The sequence below is a fragment of the Equus asinus genome, chromosome 1 (assembly GCF_041296235.1).
Source record: "Equus asinus isolate D_3611 breed Donkey chromosome 1, EquAss-T2T_v2, whole genome shotgun sequence".
Lineage (NCBI taxonomy): Eukaryota > Metazoa > Chordata > Mammalia > Perissodactyla > Equidae > Equus > Equus asinus.
The window spans coordinates 194,360,823-194,379,402 of NC_091790.1; the positions used below are offsets into that span (position 1 = coordinate 194,360,823).

Genomic DNA, 18,580 nt, shown 5'->3' on the forward strand with positions numbered 1-18,580 from the left:
CAGCAACTGCTGGGGGTTAGGATTCCCACTCCTACCTCACTCTCCATAGAATTTAAGAGAAGAAACAGAATTCACAGCAGATGGCCACAGACTGACTTCTCCCTGAAAACCGCAAGCAGGTGAATCACCAAACAGCCTGGGAAAGATTTTGCCAATGTGGGATTAATGAAATTAACCACAACTGTAGTCCACTGACATCTGATGGAAACTACAGAGAAAGGACATGGCAGAGTCAATCATCCCAAGAGACTTTCTTCTGTTGCCCAGCAGAACGGGTCTTCTCTTTGCCTCTGTTTGAGCTGGCCATTTTTAGGAGTGCCCTTTGCATCTCAAAATTAAGCTCCAAATTTTCCATTCTCCTTCTACGTGGTCACTTTCCCACCCATACCTGGAGCCTTTTATTATTTGCACGAGTCAGATGACCCGGGCAGCACTCCAAGTCATGCCTCAGACACCGCGCCTAGCCTACTCTCGCTGTGCCACCATCATCCCCATTGTTTAAAAGAAAATGCTTGTATTTCATTGACTATATGGAGAGTGTATGGAGATCAAAATTAGTGTGTGTGATTTTCAATACATTCATTTGATATAAACATAGGAGCATTATTTAGATGCACTAAATTAAATAGGTGTTTAGATGTAATTTGGGCACTGGTAAGAGGTTGAGGGAGAATAGGTAGTAATTTATCCCTAATCAGGAAGAACAAAAGGAGAGAAATCTTAAAGCCTCAGCAGGTTCTCCTCCCCTTAACCACTTCCCTCCCTCTTGAGCCACCCCAATACAAACACACAGAGCGTAGGAATTTCTCCCAGACACCCACAAAGTAACTCTGGGGAAACTGTAGCAGTTTAAATTGAATCTCTTATAAAGAAACAGGCCAATGAGGCAGATTCACAGGTGTCATTCATGGTAGGTCCAAAGCTTTATGTGCCTCAGGCCCACACGCGAGTCCTCAGTCACATGGTGAGACAGCTATGTCACCTTTACAGACAGGGGAGGGACAAGTAGGCTGATTTCCAAGTGTGACAATACCTTTTCCCTTAATTAAGCAGAGAAAAGTAAAGAAATTCTACTAGAAACCCAAAGAACAAAATAAAAATTAAAAATCGAGGCTCTAAACAATGGGTTGAACACAATGAAAAAGCAATATTCTGGCTGCCAACCTCTCCCAGCCAGCTCGCGTAGTCAGCATCTGGGCCTGGTTTCAATAGCAGCTTTGTAGCCCAGATGGCCAGCACCACCATCCTAAGGACTCTCTGCTCCAGATCAAGACTGAGTGTGTGAGTGTAAGAGAGAGAGTGTGAACGTGTGTAAGTCTCTACCTCTCTTGAACCTGAACCCCTGATCCTCATGCCATTTGTAGATCCAACAACCATAATTTTCAAACCATGAGTCCAAAGAAAATAACATTCTTTATGTCTCTGCCTTTTTCTGACTCTTCCTGGAAAACCCAACCCAAAACTTGTATCCAAAGATATTAAAGAAGAATTACTCTCTTATTCCCATAAACCAGTCTGAGAATCACTGAGCACATTCCTCCCAAATGTGCGCACATATGACCCCCCCACACACCCTCTAACAAGCATCCACTACTCCCCATATTCCCTCTTACGTCCACTTTCACCACATAGGCAACTCACACCTTACAGGTGGGCCAGAGCTGTGGTTTCTCTCCTCCTCCATTCTCTCCCCTGCACACACTGATTTGGGTATCTACACTAGGTGGGGAGATGAATGACATATCTGTGGCCTGGGCAGGTAATAACAGGGGAGGTTTGGGGAGAAGGAAGGAGTGCCTAGGGAAGAAAACAGAGGACACAGACAGGAGAGACACGGGGGAATGGATAGGCAGGCAAGCAAGACAGAGAAACTCTAGACAATTTCTCCCACATACTAATAAACTTCTGTGATATGCTCTGATTTTGATTAAAAAAAAAAAAAGGCAGTATTCCTTTAATGACTTTTGGAAACACAGGCTAAAGAAGGGCAAAAGTCTTAGTGGACCAAGATTAAACAGTAACATAGAGCAGATCCGGCTCACTGGTAGAGTGAGGAAGACACAGCTAAAACCAGGAGGCCTAAGTCTGGCCTGGTGATGTCTCCAGCCCACCAGGCAACCGAGGGCCTGCATCTCACCTCTCCAGACCATGATGTCCTCAGCCTCTCACAGCGGACTCACCGGAGCTCACTAAGGCCCTGGTCCTAGCGCTAACCTTTGAGGCACGGGAACCTCAGGAGCATTCACTTATTCATTCCATCTTCTACTTTTAGCAGATGTATCATGTAATTTTTACTTTATATAGGTACTATCAGAATATTTTTACAGGATGCAAAGTGCCATTTTGGACTGGGATAGATGACAGAAGAGAAATAAAGTTTATAGGCAGGAAACAACAGCTTTCCAAAAAAACACAAACAAAACAAAACCATCAACCAAAGTTAAAAACACACACTCTTTCTCCCTCCCTCTCCTCTCCTTCCCCTCTAGTCCCTAGAGACAGTAATGATGAAAAGTTAGGAGGCAGAGGTTCAGGCAGTGTAGTATGCTAGAAACACCACTGGACTTAGAGTCAAGTATTCATTGGCTGGTTAATATTTCAAAACTAGTCAGTCGTCCCTGGTCTGTTTGCTCTGGTACAAACAATCAAATTATAGAATAATGATTAGAATTAAGTGAAACACCATTACAGTAAAACGCCTGCACAAAGTGTCTAAGTATCACTTACAATCCGTCCTTTCCACACTCACCTTCATCTGAAAACCTTTCACACACACACACTCCATATACACAAACCCAAAACACCATGCTCACCAGCTGTGACTGAGAAGGCAGGGGAGGGTCCCAGCTCTGTGGAGCTTTTCAATTTTATCAATTCCATCTGCGGTTAGTGTAAGATTCTCTTTTCTCCTTCCCTTCCCTAGACTCTGCCGCCAGAGCTACCACTGCTAAATCAGGCCCTGTTAATGTTCCATTTCTTCCAGTTACCGTTCAACACTTCCCAGAAGCAATCTCATGCTTGCATCTATTTACTTGTAGGTGATGGGGTAGGGTATAAGGAATATTATTAGTTACAGAGTATCTGTTTTTGTCTAGCAGTAAGGGTTACTTTGGTCAAAAAAGAATGTAATTTTTCAAACTACTGGTATGTGGGAGGCCCAACCACAGGTGAGTCAACCAGCCTATGTGATAAGCATAAAAGTTTTTTAAAAATAGAAAATACCAGTAAGCACTATATGTAGAAGGGGTTAATACTACTTCGTGAAACTTCTCGTTCAGTTACATATGTACGTATGTGAGCATATTGGTTGGGATGTAAAATTAATTTCATATGGTGAGTCACAGTCAAAAAAGTTTGAAAGCCATTGGGACGGGGCCAAGGACTAGACAAGAGTCAGAAAGGCCTACTCTCCTTCCCACAAATCGTGGATTTTTCTTCTGAGGCTTGCTGGTTTACAAGCCCCGAGCCAAGGTAAATTATCCTTAACTAGGGCCTGGGCACCCATCTTCCGCCACAGCTGAATGCCCAACTCAGGACCCTAACACCTTTTCCTCTTGCCATGGCAGTCCATCAAGTTTTTCCGGATGGCTGTCTGACCGGGTTCTACCCTCATCCTTGGAGGACCAGGAAGGGACCTCCAGAAAGAAGCAGAATATTTTCCTTCACTAATAGGCACTCCACATTCCAGCAACCGCACTGGAGGTGCGGACAGAAAGACACACTTGGGTTTTCTTAAGGCCCAGAACCACGAACACAGCTCTCCGTCCTCCAACACTGAGAGCAGAGCAGCTCTTCACGCCCTCCCGGGCCACCTGAGGCTTCCGAGAGCGCATGCTTGCTCCCTGGCTTTTGAACCCCCATGAAGTCTCTCACCGCTAAAACGCACATCTTTCTTATTAGGCGGTTAGGCTACAGATTATGTGAGACAACCTTTTAATTCTCCAAACATAGCGCAAAAAGACTACCTGAGGAGGCTTCTCCTTTAATCCGTCTCCAGCTTAATCCCTCAGTCCCATCCCTTAATGCTCCCAGCATTAATTCCTCAAAATAATGCTGTCAGAGAAAGTGAACTTGGCCGCTTGGAAAGTTACCGCGCAGGGAGGCGGGGAGCGAGGGCGGGGAAGCGGAGAACCTGAAGCTTAGGACAATCTGTTTCAGAAGGAGTCCACTCGGGGGTCGTTCCTCCTCTTTATGGAAAAAACCTTTTAGCCAAACAAGAAAACAAAACAAAAGCTGGCGTGCCCGCGGCCACAAACAGGATCCTCCATCGTCGGAGAAGTGCAAACACGGCTGAGGATGGGCGCGCGGAAGGCGGATCTGCTGAGAAGCAGCGGGACGGACAGGAGAGGGCGGTCGGAGGGCGCAGGGAACAAAGCCACGGGTCCCGCGCCCAGACCTGGCGAGGGCACTCTGCAGTCTCCCCGGGAGCCAGCCGGCGGGGTGGGGTGCAGGTGTGTGGGTGCGGATACGCGCACAGCGAGCCCCTCCCCCGCCGCCCCCGAAGCCCAGGGGTAGGGGGGACCCTCTCCCCGCCCCAGGTCCCCGAGCGGCTCTCACCCGAGCGGGGATCGAAGGTGACCACGAACACGGCCACCACCTGGTCCTCCTCCACGTCGCCCAGCTCTAGGCGCCCGGGCTGCAGCAGCACCTCGGAGGGACCCAGCTCCTCGCGCTCCCGCCGCCTCGGCGGCTCTGCGGCCGACCGGCCGCCCCCGCCGCTGCCCCAGCCCCGGCCTCCAGCCTGCAGCTCCGGGGCCTGCGGCGGGGAGACGGCGGGGCCCTCGGCCCAGCGCAGCAGCGGCGCTGCGTCTCCCCGCTCCACCATGGCGAAGCGAGGAGGAGCCGCGGGCGGCGAGGGGCGGGCGCAGGGGCGGGCTGCGGGAACTCCCCTCGCCGGCCGGCCGCCGGGCTCCGCGCTCGCGCCGCGCCTCCGCGCCCCACGGCCCGCACCTGCGCCGGGCCGCCCCGCCCCCGGAGCCGACTTTCAGCTCGCGCCGGGAAGGCGTCCTCCCAGCAGGTTTCGCGGAACTGCGTGCCTTATTTGGGATTCAGGGATGCGTGTGTGTTCTCGTGTATAGAAAACGTGTGGTGAAAGGACGCGCATCCACCTGGATCTACCTGTGCCTGGGTTGAGATGCCTTCTCACCTAGGATTCGGTGGGATAACTGGACCACTGTGGATTTTTATACGCCACCCATTATTTCTGAAAGTCCCCTGGTCATATGGGCCGTGACGGATACGTATTACATAATGCTGGGTGTGTGGCCAGTGCTACCGCTGTGCTGGGAAGTGAAGCAGAAGTGGGGAGCCCTGGCTGCAGGGCGTTGTTTGGGTTTGAGATGTGGCCTGGTCTCCTGAAGCTGTGAACTTGGTGTCTGGCCTGGAGTCGTTGTATATGTACAACCCGGTCTGGTGTGCCCTTGAGTAAGCTGGATAGTGCCCTGGCCCTGGCCTTCCTGGACCCTGCCTGGGGCTCCCCATCCATTTCAGTGACTAAGTCTTCAGAGATGATGGATGGTCACTCGCCGTTGCCAGGAGGGGGTTGAACTAAATGTATAAAAGATCAAAGCAGTCCCGATTCTTTAGGGTACAATGCTGCATAAATAGATTCTTTATTGTTATATCATAGATTTTGGGCTGGAAGCAGCAGCCTTGGGCAGTCATTGATTATCTCCTTGGGAAGAGAGATTAAATTATATCATCGCATGTCTGGCACATGGGATATGAATCTTCATAAATGTCCCCTGGCTAACACCTAGTGCATAAATCCACTGGGTTTTTCTGGGAACAGGCAAACTGCCAGGACTTCCTGAACCTTGGATGAATTGGATATCTGAACAAGTCTTTCTCCTCATCTCATTCCTTCTCACTATTTTAACGGCTATGCCTATTTCTCATTCCCACCTCCTCTGATTACTCAGCTACTAGATTTACCCCAATGGTTGAGGCATTCAAAGTGTTATGTTAAAATATAAATGGAGGCTAATAGAACATCCTTAATCAATTTCCAAAGCCATCAGCTTTAGGTCTCACTTTTCTCTTTTCTCCCCTGAAGGACTGACTTCCTTTTGAGTGAACTCCCCCCCCCCCACCACACACACACCCCCTAGTTTAATACCTTCAAGCTGTATATATACCAGGAAATAAACTCATAATCTCCGTCCCAATCAAAATCAATTTGCTATATAAACAGAAGACTGAAATGTCCGAATCCTAAAAGCCTTTTCCAGTCTTCATTTATGTGTGTGTTTTAGCTCACCAGCCACCACATCTATCTTCAGATTCCTAGTGCCTTGCATAACAGGTACTCAATAAATATTTTTCACCCAAGCAAACGAAAGTAGAGACGTAGACCTCTGTACAACTGGCCCCTCTTGCCAGGTTTAACCTAGTATCTTGCACATAGGAGGTGCTCACAAATGTTAACGATGGTGATGAAACCCCTCTTAGACATTCACAGTCTGAAAGAGGCTCTATATCTGACCATTGGATTTATCGTTTCTGTGTCTACTGAATTTCCCAAGATGATAGGAAGGCAACTAACTGAATTTAGCTATTAGAATAGCTCTGATGGGGAACTACTGTGAAGGGCAAGAAGGAATGAAGAGGCAATCACATTCAGAGATGCCAGGATAACGTTATATTTTTAAATGAGTTCCCCTAGAACCCCATATGTCTAAATTTTAAAATAAAAAAATTATTTTACTTTCCAAAATAATAAATATCTACATTATATAAAATACATTATAAAAAATATACCTGCATTATTTATGTAAAAGTATAATGTATATAAAATGCATTATAAAAAAGTATTTTTGATCTATAATCTCATCACTGAGTTGGCTACTGTTAAGATTTTGCTTAGCCTATTTCATCAATTCTAGGATGCAAAATTTTTCATTTAACATTACTATGGCAACTCATAATCAGTGCCAGCCCCACTGAGGTCAAGTTCTCACAGAAGAGATTGGTGTTTGCTCTTGTCAGCCGTCTGGAGGCAACACCAACCTGAGACTATTTTGAGTTAAGTTCTCTGCTTGAGGTTCTTTGGTAGTGTGAATTCAAAATACAAGCTAGCGTGAACACTGGCTTATAGTTCAAATTCTCAGGTGACTTTTTTCCTCCCTCCACCCAGTGACAAAGTTGAGACAAGCAAGTTTCCTCGCCTGGCCCTCTCTGCGTGGAAGGTTTATTTGGCAGTTGTATATGGGGTATCATATCAGACTCCCTGTCTTGGAGATTTTTTATTCTTAGTAGCATGTAAAAATAATGGTATATTTTGAAATAGATGTTAGATTTAGATGTTTTTCTAGTCTGTGTTCGTATGTTGAAATCATACTGTATATCAATTTTATATTCCCTTTTTTCCTTAGCATCATACCATGAATGCTATGCCATCCTATTAGAAACTTTTTATATGCATTTTAATGGTTTCCATTGTATGTTATGTTGGAAAATTTACTTAACCATTCTTCCTCTCATTGTTGGACAATCAAGGCTTTCCCGTGTTTCTTGGGCCTAAAGTGTTGGCCAAATTTCACTCTGAACTAACACTAGGTACCTATTACATGCCAAGCCCTGTGCACAGTACTGGGGCAGCTGTGAAAAAGACAGACATCCCTTCTCACAGGCTTACAGCTGAGCAGAGGAGGCAGCTACCAGGCAAGATATGAAATACAGAAGAAGGGGTGACGGGCAGGGCAAGCACCATCAGCCAATCAGGTTGCTGACTTATGACAGATTGCCAAGAGTGGCAATACGGGGTTAAAACGTATTCATGTTCTTTCAGGTTCTTGATTGGCAAATTGTTGATTCACAAGTGTGTAAGGGCATCAATTTCATTTCACTCTTGTCCCAGTTAGATATTGCCATTTAAAATATTTTTTGCCAATTTGTTAGGTGAAAATGGCATTTTTGTTTTAAGTTAATGTTTTTTGAGTGAATCTGATCATGATTTCAAAATACGTGTTGGTGATTTATGCTTCCTCTTCAGTCCGTTGTCTTTTCATGATACCTTTTGCTCACTGATCCTTTGGGGTCTTCATGCTCTTGTTATCAATTTGCATGAGTTCTTTATGCAGTATGAATATTAACCTTTCGTCTGGCATGCTTCTTGTTATATCATTTCCAATTTATGTGTGGTTTCAATGCTGCTTAATTGCTTTATGAAATATAGATGTTCTAAATTTTATGTAGTCAAACTTTCTGCGATTTCTTATGTTGCTTTGACATTTAGAAAGTTGGGTCCCACCCAGAAATTTGACCAACATTCACTTTTATTTTCTTCTAGTTATTTATAGATTCATTTTCCACATAATCTGTTCAGTGTTTATATTGATATGTGAGATGATGAAGTGAGACTCTAAATTTTTTTATTGAAAAATGATTTATGATTCCCCTTTAAAGTACAATATTATATTACTGACATTTATTAATCTATCATTCTTTGCCATTGACCTGTTTATACTTACACTAGTACTACACTAATTACATATATATATTTCATATATATATATATAATTTCAAGTTTGATTTCTAGGAGAGGTAGTCTTTTTTCTTTACTCTTTTTTTTTTTTTTACATCTTCAGCTATTTCTCACAGTTTTCCATGTGACATTTAAAGTCATTTTATCCAGTTTCAAAAAAATGTGAGTTTTTTTCATTCAAACTGCATGAGAATTACGTTTTTTTCTTTAAGGTTGACACCTGAGCTTACCTCTGTTGCCAATCTTCTTTTTTTTCCTTCTTCTTCTTCCCAAAGCCCCCCAGTACATAGTTGTATATTCTAGTTGCAGGTCCTTCTGGTTGTGCTATGTGAGACACCGCTTCAGCATGGCCTGACGAGTGGTGCCATGTCCACGCCCAGGATCCAAACTGGCAAAACTCTGGGCCACTGAAGTGGAGCACACAAACTTAACCACTCGGCCATGGGGCCAGCCCCAATAACTTAGTAATTTTGAATACACATTCCATTTTATTAATCCCTACACCATTTGTGGCTCAACCTGAGCACAGCCTCTGTGGTATTTACTGTGCTTTCAACGTGGGTTACACCAACAAGTGCCTGCAGCACAGATGATTTGGGAAGAGTGAAGGGAAATACCAATGCAGACGGGACTGACATTATAGCCAGTGTGGTCTAATGTATAAAATAAATGTTAGGAAGTTGGAAGTCTGGAACAGATCGGATACCCCAGGATGTCTCTGGGCTTTGGGTCCTTTCAGTATTTGACTGCAGGACTTAAGTTCATGGGCCAGATAAGGGTGCAGATACTCCTCAGACCATTAGGAAGATTCGTTTCTTCATGTCTTCCACTCACTGACTTAATTTCACCCATTACACCTCAGCTTGTCCCACAGTCTGGACTCCTGTCTGGACCACTAGGATTTGCCTTGGTTAACTAATTATGCAGATTGATCATGGAAGCAGGGCCACCTATTCCTACCTGGCAGAGAGAATAAATTGGCTTAGTGATATAAAGACATTGATTCTTCTTCAGTAAATATGTAATTCTTGGGGCCGGCCCCATTGGGTAGTGGTTAAGTTTGTGAGCTCTGCTTTGGTGACCTGGGGTTCAGATCCTGGGCATGCACCTACACACTGCTCATCAACATACTGGGGCAGTGTCCCATATATAAAATAGAGGAAGACTGGCACGGATATTAGCTCAGAGACAATCTTCCTCACCAAAAAAAACCCCAAAAAACAAAACTAAGTTATTTAAAATCAACACATCCCTCCCTTTTAGGCCTCTGAAATTTGCACTAGAGTTGAATATTAAAAACTTGAAACCTCATAAAAGGTATCCATTCTGCAGTAGTGTCCATCATGGGGACAGACAGAATGCACAGCATGCACTTTGATTCACAGCACCTACTGTGTGACAAGCCCTATTCCAGGTAATGGAAATACAGCATCAGACAAAAGTTAAGTCCCTGTACTCATGGGATCCAGATTCTACTGGGGATGGCACAGGGGAAACAGACAATTTTAAAAATGAGCCATTAAATATATGATATATGATGTAGTGATAAGTGCTGTGAAGAAATATGAAACAGGGTAAGGGGCCAGAGAATGAGGATGGTACTATCTGAAGTTGTCAGGGAAGATCTCTCCAGTCTGTGACCTGTAAGCAGCCACCTGGAGGAAGCGACAGGGTGAGTGAGGCGTGTGAGGAAAGATTTTGGCATCTGGAGGAACAGTGAAGAGACCAGAGCAGAATGAACGAGGGGGAATGGCAGGAGGCAGACAGGTTGTGTGTGAAATGGGAGGTCCTGCAGGATCTGAGCACAGGATCCTTTGAAAAGGATCCCTTTGGATACTGGATGGAAACAGGCTGCAGAAAGACCAGGAGGAAAGCAGGGGATGCCATTAGGAGGAGGCTGTTGCCTCCAGGTAAGAGATAATAATAGAACTGAAAGGATTTCTCACAGATTGGATGCAGGGTTGCAGAGAAACAGAGTAGTGAATGATTACTCACAGATTTTTGGCATGTTTCCATTTACCAAGAAATGAAAAAATTGCAGCAGGAGTGGGTTTGATAGGAAAGATCAGGAGTTTGGTTTCAGACATGCTAAAATTGAGATGCCTGGTGCACATCCAGAGGGAGATTTGACTGGGCAGCTGCACATCTGAAGTTCAAGAGACAGGACTGTGATGCAGATATGAATTCAGAGGTCAGCAGATTACAGACAGGGTTTAAAGCTATGGGCTGGACAATACTCCAAGCAAGTGAGTGTACAGAACAGGACAGAGAAAAGTCTAGGGGACTGAGCCCAGGGACGTCCAGAGTTTAGAGGTCAAGAGATGAAGGTGAGTGAGCGAAGTGATTGAGGCACTTTATGGACCAGTTTAAAAAATACACATATGTATATATTCATTCACTTGATTTTTAGACATTATTTTAAACATTTTAATAAGTAGATATCCATGGCAAAGATTAAATAATCAAATTGCATGCAGGACATATAATGAGGAGCAATTTCTTCTCCTCCAACCCCCATTCCCACTCTCTCTCCTTAGAGACAACCACTTTTGACAGTTTCTGTCTTTAGAACTTCTGGAGGTTACTTTTATTGGAAGAGCTTTAATTCTTTATCACACTTTAAAAAATCCTTAAAAGTTTGCTTTGTTTTGTTTCATTTTATGAAGGTAAAACTTCACTGTGGGGATCTTGTAATTGATTAGCAGTATGAAGAAGACGCTGATGTTTGACCAAACTACTTGTGACTTCCAGAGCCCACCCCTTGGAGCAGAGAGGGTAAGTCAAGATTGAGGAACAACAGATCCAGCTCTTAGAAGGAGTCTTTTCCATCGCTACTAATTTCTTCCTATTAAAGCAGTGAGAGAGAGAGAGTGTGTGTGTGTGTGTGAGAGAGAGCGAGAGAGAGAAAGAGACAGAGACAGAGGTCTCATCTCTGTGCCTGCGGTTCTGGCCTTGGACTAAGTCACAGAGGCAGCCCATTACCTGCTCTAACTTTACAGAATCTGGGAATGGCCAAATGCCATATAGATTCTCCCAACTGTGGCTAATAGAGGAAAGATCAGACTAATGAGTCTACAGGAGTTTTAAAAAATCTGCTCCTTAAAGTATGGGCAGTACATCAGCAATCTCTAAATTACTGGGATATCAGGCTAGAACTCTGTTCCGGTCCTAAGAAGAATACTGTGTCTTCTGAGTGGACAAGTAGTGTGTCTGTTATAACAGCTATTTTGATGAATATCCTCTAGTTCTAGCAAATGGGAAACTTTGGCAACAGAAGCATTCACTAGAATCTGATTTATTTATCACATAGATTTATAATAGATTTCAAATTAATAGATTGATCTAAGGGTTTTACTAACGGCACTGAAGTATTCATGGCTGAAAGGACATGTTATCAGAGATTTGCTTTAAAATACCCCAGCTCCCACCCCAACAAAGTTGCAGATATAAATGAAACAAGATTGTAAAACTGCCCATAATGTTTGAAGCTACGTATTGGTATATTAGGACTCACTATACTATATTTTCTCTACTTTTGGTAGGTTTGAACATTTCCACAAGAAAAAGCAAAACAAACAAGAAAAGTATTAATGATAGACTCCTAGGCTTTAAAATGACCTCCAGGCTTTACCTTACGTGGCCCACAATCTTTCCTTGGAATTCTGTTCTGCTAGCAATGCCACTCGGTAGACACAGAGGTGCAAGCACTTTGAGAGGAGAGATGTGGTGGCCAAATATAAAGTAGTGTTAATGATTACTGTTAATGATTTATATAATTATCACTAAATTCACTGTGACAGGTGACTGCTTCTGTGCACGCTCTCTTGGTGGTGGGAGGAGATCAGGAGACAGTCCCCTTCAAGGCTCCTGGCTTTGCTGACCACGCTCGTCATAGGAAGAGAGCTGTTAGGAGTCAGGAGCACCTGAGACCCCTGCTGCAGTGGTCCATGCCCAGGGCAGCTGCACCAATCTGCACCTGCTCACTGTCACCACTGCTGATGGGTCTGTCCAGGGAGCTGGCAATGATATGTTGGTGATGAACATATCCAGCTTTTCTCTACGTTACTGCAAACTTTCCCCTGTGGGGTTGAAGCGACACTTCTGGCTGTGATGAGAGACTGAGCAAAATAAGGACAAGGAATAATACAGGGTTGAAGCAGGCGGGGACCTTAGAGATATCATTGCCTGGTGCTCTAGTTTCCTCTGGGCTGGAGGTGACTTGTTCACATGTTGACGAGGCCCGCAGGCCCTTGTCTGAGAACCCTGAGCAGGGCACTGTTGTCTCTGCGGGGCACGTTCTGGTGATAAAGGCCAACTTTTCTTCTCTACCACCCTGGAGTTCCCTCAAGTTTGTCTCGGGACTTCAGAGTCCAGGCCCAACAGTCTGGAGGCCCAGAGAGTCACTTTCATCCTAAGCCCTCTTCAAGTCTTCACTTCCTGTGCTAGAATCTGCCAGCTTCCCAGGAAGCCTAACAGTAAAAAGGTCCATTTCTAGCTTAGGAAACCAGCCCCCCCAATGGTTCCCAATGCAGCAGTGCCATCAAACATACCATAATCCAACGTCAGTATTCTTTTCAGAGACTGGAATGACTCAACCTTAATAATGTGGTAGAGCTTCATCTTGGCTTGTTCAACCATTTTTTATGGTTCTCCTGACTGAGAGGACACTCAGGCTAGCATGTCCTTCTTAGAAGCAACAGACTCTCAAACAAATATCTCATTTTCCGTGGGCTTAGCTTTACTTTGGCAAAGGAACAGTCTACCCCAAAGGTGAATGTAAGTTTCCATCTCTTGCAAAACCGATTTGAATAGTTGGATTTTCCTGCTTCTGTCCTTACCATCAGTGTTTCAAAGGCCTCAGAACCTAGGTTTGGTCAGAGGGGAGCTCTGAGTCTAGGAACTTTCTCGTCACTCAGCAGTGTTGATGCGGGGTCGGTGAGCCGAGGAGTTGAAAGAAAGAATTCTTGGACTCTCAAGATCTGGTAGTAGTACTCTTTTATTTAGAGAATAGTGTGGAATAGCATGGGGACAGGACCCATGGGCAGTCAGAGCTGCTGCGTGGGGACAGGGCCCACGGGCAGGAGGAGGTGCTGCTGCCGCCACTTCTGCTGCAAACATGGGTAGAGAGTAAGGCTAAATTTAAGGCATAGGTATGTGAGCCATCTCTTTACAAGACAAAGGAAAGAACATGAAAAAAAGTTAAAATGGTATCAGTGCAGGTGGGGTCTGGCCATTGGGTGGTCCCACAACTCTTAGATAAGAATCAAATCGGATTAAGTAAAGGCCAGAAGCCACCACCCTAAATCAGTTACATGAGGTTGCCAGACAGTAACCAACTTAAGTTCTTGCCTTTGGCATTGATTAAGAGCTTCCAGAGACAAGGTCATCTCCCTTCTTCCTGGCACAGAGAGGGAGGCAACCCCTACAAATGTAAATGCCTCCCAACAAAGGGCGAGCAAACTCCACTCCCCGGAGCCTGCTTCTCATCTGCAGTTTTAAAATTAACCAGCCTAAAATCCTCATCAGTGTCTGCAGGAGGAGAGCTACCCTCAACACACGGTTTAAGGAACTCAGCCCTGAGATGCAAAGCTGGCTTCCTCCTTGCACATCTTACTCCTGGGAACATTGCTTTCCCCCAGTGCAGCAACCCCTGCTACAATAAGAAAAATATTCAAAGTTTTAAAAAGTCAAATACTGAGTATTTTAAACAAAACTGAGATATATTAGGGGCCGGCTCCGTGGCCGAGTGGTTAAGTTCACATGCTCTGCTGCGGCGGCCCAGGGTTCAAATCCTGGGCGCGGACATGGCACCGCTCATCAGGCCATGTTGAGGCGGTGTCCCACATCCCACAACTAGAAGGACATGCAACTAAGATATACAACTGTGTACGGGGGGGTTTGGGGAGATAAAGCAGAAAAAAAAAGAAGATTGGCAACAGTTGTTAGCTCAGGTGCCAATCTTTAAAAAAAAAAGTAAAAAACCCTGAGGTATATTAATTTTATTTCCCCAAGACCATTCAAAAATGACCCAATATGTGTCGGGTATTAGGGGAAAAATACCCCCCTTTTCCTCTTATTGCCACAGATTACATGGGTTCCCCTTCTGATACTTCATCTCAACTATGATGTGACACTTTTTGCCTGGCATGGATGCCCAAGGTATTAAGATGCGCTGAAGCAAAGAGGGAATTTTTCATAATGTAAAGAGACTAAGAACACAGAGTAAAGCATGACACCAAAAATAGTGAGGCTGTGGGCCAGAGGCAAAATGTGCGCCTCCAGAGATCCCCTTGGGCCATCAATGTCAGCAACTCCTCAATTATCTTTATTTTATTTTCCAAATTGGGAGTATCTTTTTTGGACTTGTTATTATACCTTTTCTTATTATGAAGGCTCAGCCGCAATCATCCGCTCAGGGGCAATACATGGAAGGTGAATGGTGCAAATTTCTAAGAGAACCACTGCTGATAACATGAGATCTAAACCATTACAACAGCATAGTTGCCTCCCTAGGCAAACAGTGTAGAGATAAATAAGGGCAATTGGGAATTCTAACAAGGCAGAGGGAGAAGGCAGGGCTGATGGTAAAGAAACAACCGGATCTGCCAGGGTAACACCCAATAAACTAGCCCCTGTGCCCTGCCTGCATGTCTGTGATACACTCGGGTTAGTCCCACCCTGCTTGAGGGCAGAGCCAGCCTCCAGCTGGCCTGGAGAGGCGAGAATGACAAGCCATGGCCTGTGATGGAAAACTGATTAACACCAAGGCTGTAGCAAAAGAATTATATCACATGGCTGCCGATTTGTGAACAAGAAACTCACTCCCAAGCCCAGAAACTCAGTTAATAGTAATTTCTTTACTGGTAACCTCTAAGTCGTCCTTTCCCTGTGGATGACTCTCTTGTCCTTGGCCCATGTGGGATGCTGAACCTCTGACAGAAGTAAGCAGGGAGCTACTGCATGCTGTGAACAGTATTTTATCCCCTGTTGAAAGATTTGGGAAAGTTTGTGAGGGCAGGAGGGGATAAAGGAGGGCAAGCGGAGGATAGGGTGGTGTGCACACCTACAAAAAGCTGGAGCAGAAGCTCTTAGCTGAAAAAATACTTTCACATCCCCTCAGTTAGTTTTTATTTGGATTAACCTCCTCATGAGTTTAGATTGGGAATGGGAAAAAAGTGAGAGAGGAGAAAGGGGTGGAGGGATTGGTGAAGAGAGAGAAAATGGAAGAGGGGTGACAGGCAGTGGGTAACCAAAGACTATCAAGAGAAGGGAAACTGAACTTGTATCAGGCAAGATCAAACTCATCCTCAGCACGTCTCTCTCTTGGGGCCCATGTTTATCATGTAAATAATTCCTCTTGTCCAGTACCTCCAGAGTCTCCAGGGAGGATATTGTATATCATTTTCCTTTTTCATGGACTGCCTTTCACATGAGTTCTCCTATAAAGTGATAGGGGTGGCTTTTTTTTCTTCAGAGAGTTTTTTACCCTTCTCATGGGGGCTCTCTGAGAAAGAAACTGAATAACGTGTTTAAAGATATTTAAACAGTAAGAAAACATATTTTAAAAAATAAGACATTTGGGGCCAAAGTAATGGCCGTTTATAAGTGATACATATCTGCTTCTATGTGGTGCTGATCTTTCTAGCCTTTCTTTTGTCAGTTTATTTAAAACTTTGTGCCAATCTCTAAAAGCTTTAACTGCTAATACCTTGGGGTAGGCGGGTATGTGTGTGTAGGGGGAGAGCGGTGGTGCCTGAATTAGGGCAGGTGTGTCTGGCAAAGATCTAAGGTGCATCTCTATTAGGGAGATGAACTCCAGCCAAGATGTGTTAGAGGCTGTTTAAGGATCATTATGATAGCCAGGTGATGCTGAATTCTATTTAACTGCCGTTAGCCATTGGGTAGGTGGGGAGTGGAAGAGAGGAGAGGGTGGTATTTCTAGATGGTAGATGTGAAAGACTGAAAATAATTTCTTCCCAATAATGGACTTGTTTCCAAATTGGCTAGTGGGTATTTTTAAAACCATGCTAAATTAAAGGAGGCCAACTATCTCACTAGTCTTTTGTAACACATGGGTTCAGGGAGACTATAAGGGATATCCAGAAGAGTTCTACACATAAATTGGATTTAATTGCTCAAGGAGTTACTGGAGCTTTCTTTAATTAGAATGGAAATAAGGATAAGCTGCGCTCTTAAAGCCATGTGGTACTTAAGGGAGAAAACGAACAGCGTGCCTCCACGTAGCTGTTGGTGGGCAGAGGGAAAGGCAGGCTGAAATCGTGGGCCTTGCCAGCTTACGTTGCTGTCTCCTCACTTCTGCAGCTCCATAGTGTGCCCTTCTGATTGGCCTTCTTGCCTGTGTTGTAAAGCTCTTTAGCTGAGATGGCTGACAGCAATATTAACAAAGAACTGAAGCAGGAACTTGCCTATTGTGAAGAAGAGAGTGAGAAGGAAGGGCAGAAGGAAGCACAAGACAGCAGGGAGGCCCAGAGCCAAACCCCAGAGAAGTCTGAAGTTCAGGATTCAGAGGCAAAGTTTACACCTCCCAGGACTCCCCTTAGTAACGTAGAGGAACTCCACACACTTCAGGAAAGAGACAAAGTGAGTCCAGATCAGGTGTTGAAGACTCCAGTGTCAGACTCTCTCAAATGTCCTGAAACACCAGCACAGCCAGACTCCAGGAGCAAGGTGCCACACTGTGAGAGTCCCTTCACTCCCAAAGTAAGTAAGTTGTCGGGGAAGAGGGACCAGGTTGCCAAGATCTGTGTTCCTTCAGTTCAGCTGATAAAGAGGACTCAGTCATTTATGTGTATATGATAGATCGGCCTCACAGGCTGCATATATGCTCAATTACATATTCATTGGTGAAAATGAAGTTTAAAGTCACCAGAAAACAGAATTAAATGTCTTGCCAGCTGTCTTCTCAAAACCACTAGTGCCAGCGACTATATAGGCCACAAATATGTCTTGGGCAGGGAAAAAATTTCCTGGTTAAGACATTGGAACTGGAAGGAAAATTGAGATGTGGAGCCCAACCCATGCAGAGCTCTACATATGAGAAAACCAAGGTCTCCAGAGAAGCTGGCTTTTAGGTCAGCCAATGGCAGAGACAGGACTAGAACCCTGATCTTTTGGTCTTAGTCTATTGTTCTTTGCATTAAGCCAACTGGCTGTATTTCTATATGATTATTTACTAACATTTCCTAATATAAGAATGTTCACATTCATTCTTTGAACCTATTTATATCTCTTTGCTGCTTCTCTTCCCAGAAGGAAGTCCTCTTCCCTCCTTGGTCTAGTGAAGTACAGACTCTTTTATTATATGTGAGCAAAGAGGTCACTTGTTGATACTTCTTTGTAAGCTGAGGATGGCAAATACGCAAAGGTCCTGAATAGTTAGCATATTCCTTTATTCTTGTTGCGATTGGTTTCCTATTACATCTTTCACGTTATTAAAGCCAGGGTTGGGGCAGGGTTACCTCTAATAGACTGGTGTGTGAGCCTTAGGATTGGTATTAGCTCTGCTTTCTGTCGGCTCAGCTTGAGGTACTTAAGATCATCATCATAACATCTGTGCTTCTGATTGCAGCACAGTCACTGTCAGCAGGTCACTTTAGTACCTGCTGAGTTGGGCACCACATCTCCCAGGAACTACTAAGCTTCTTGTCTGAATCATAGAAAAATACTTTAATATGCTCACGTGTACATCTGTGGGTTTTTCAATGGTCCCAATGCCAACCAATCAATCATCCATTTATTTTTTGAGAATCCACTGTGGGCAAGGAGCATAAGGCACACTCTCTGAGAGAGGGGAGATGTGCCTAGAGACACCATGTGATAGGCGTTTTAAGAGTGGTCAGAGTTCGCTGAGCTGATTGCTTCTCAGTGGAGTGATCAGGAAAGAAATAACAGGGAAGGAAGCATATGAAGGGCAGTGGAAGTTGGTATGGATTTGATATTTGAAAATTAAGTGGAGACTGGGCTGAGAGAATGTGGCTCTGAGCATGACATGGTTTGTGTATTTCATTTATTCATTTAAAACTTAACATCTTGATATACTGGCAGACCTCTGCTGGCACACCCACTTACTGCCTT

The 18,580-nt window shown here is 44.6% G+C and overlaps 2 protein-coding genes across 4 annotated transcripts in view; one reads left to right on the top strand and one right to left on the bottom strand.

Annotated features, from left to right (window-relative positions):
- The window catches only part of DENND11 (DENN domain containing 11), a 41,034-nt gene extending 36,103 nt beyond the window's left edge, over positions 1-4,931 (bottom strand). Inside the window, exon 1 of one of the 2 annotated variants that reach the window (XM_070514786.1) lies at positions 4,558-4,931. In XM_070514786.1, coding sequence (XP_070370887.1) covers positions 4,558-4,825 — 268 coding nt within the window. In that variant the 5' untranslated portion in view covers positions 4,826-4,931. The remainder of the gene's footprint in view (positions 1-4,557) is intronic. The other variant, XM_014859195.3, reaches the window with a different exon arrangement.
- Positions 4,932-11,045: 6,114 nt separating this feature from the next.
- Positions 11,046-18,580, top strand: part of WEE2 (WEE2 oocyte meiosis inhibiting kinase) — a 28,569-nt gene continuing 21,034 nt past the window's right edge. The window contains exon 1 of one of the 2 annotated variants that reach the window (XM_070514810.1): positions 11,046-11,260. In XM_070514810.1, the coding sequence (XP_070370911.1) occupies positions 11,192-11,260 (69 nt within the window). In that variant the 5' untranslated portion in view covers positions 11,046-11,191. Of the gene's footprint in view, positions 11,261-16,779; positions 17,207-18,580 lie in introns of those variants that run through there. The other variant, XM_044771980.2, reaches the window with a different exon arrangement.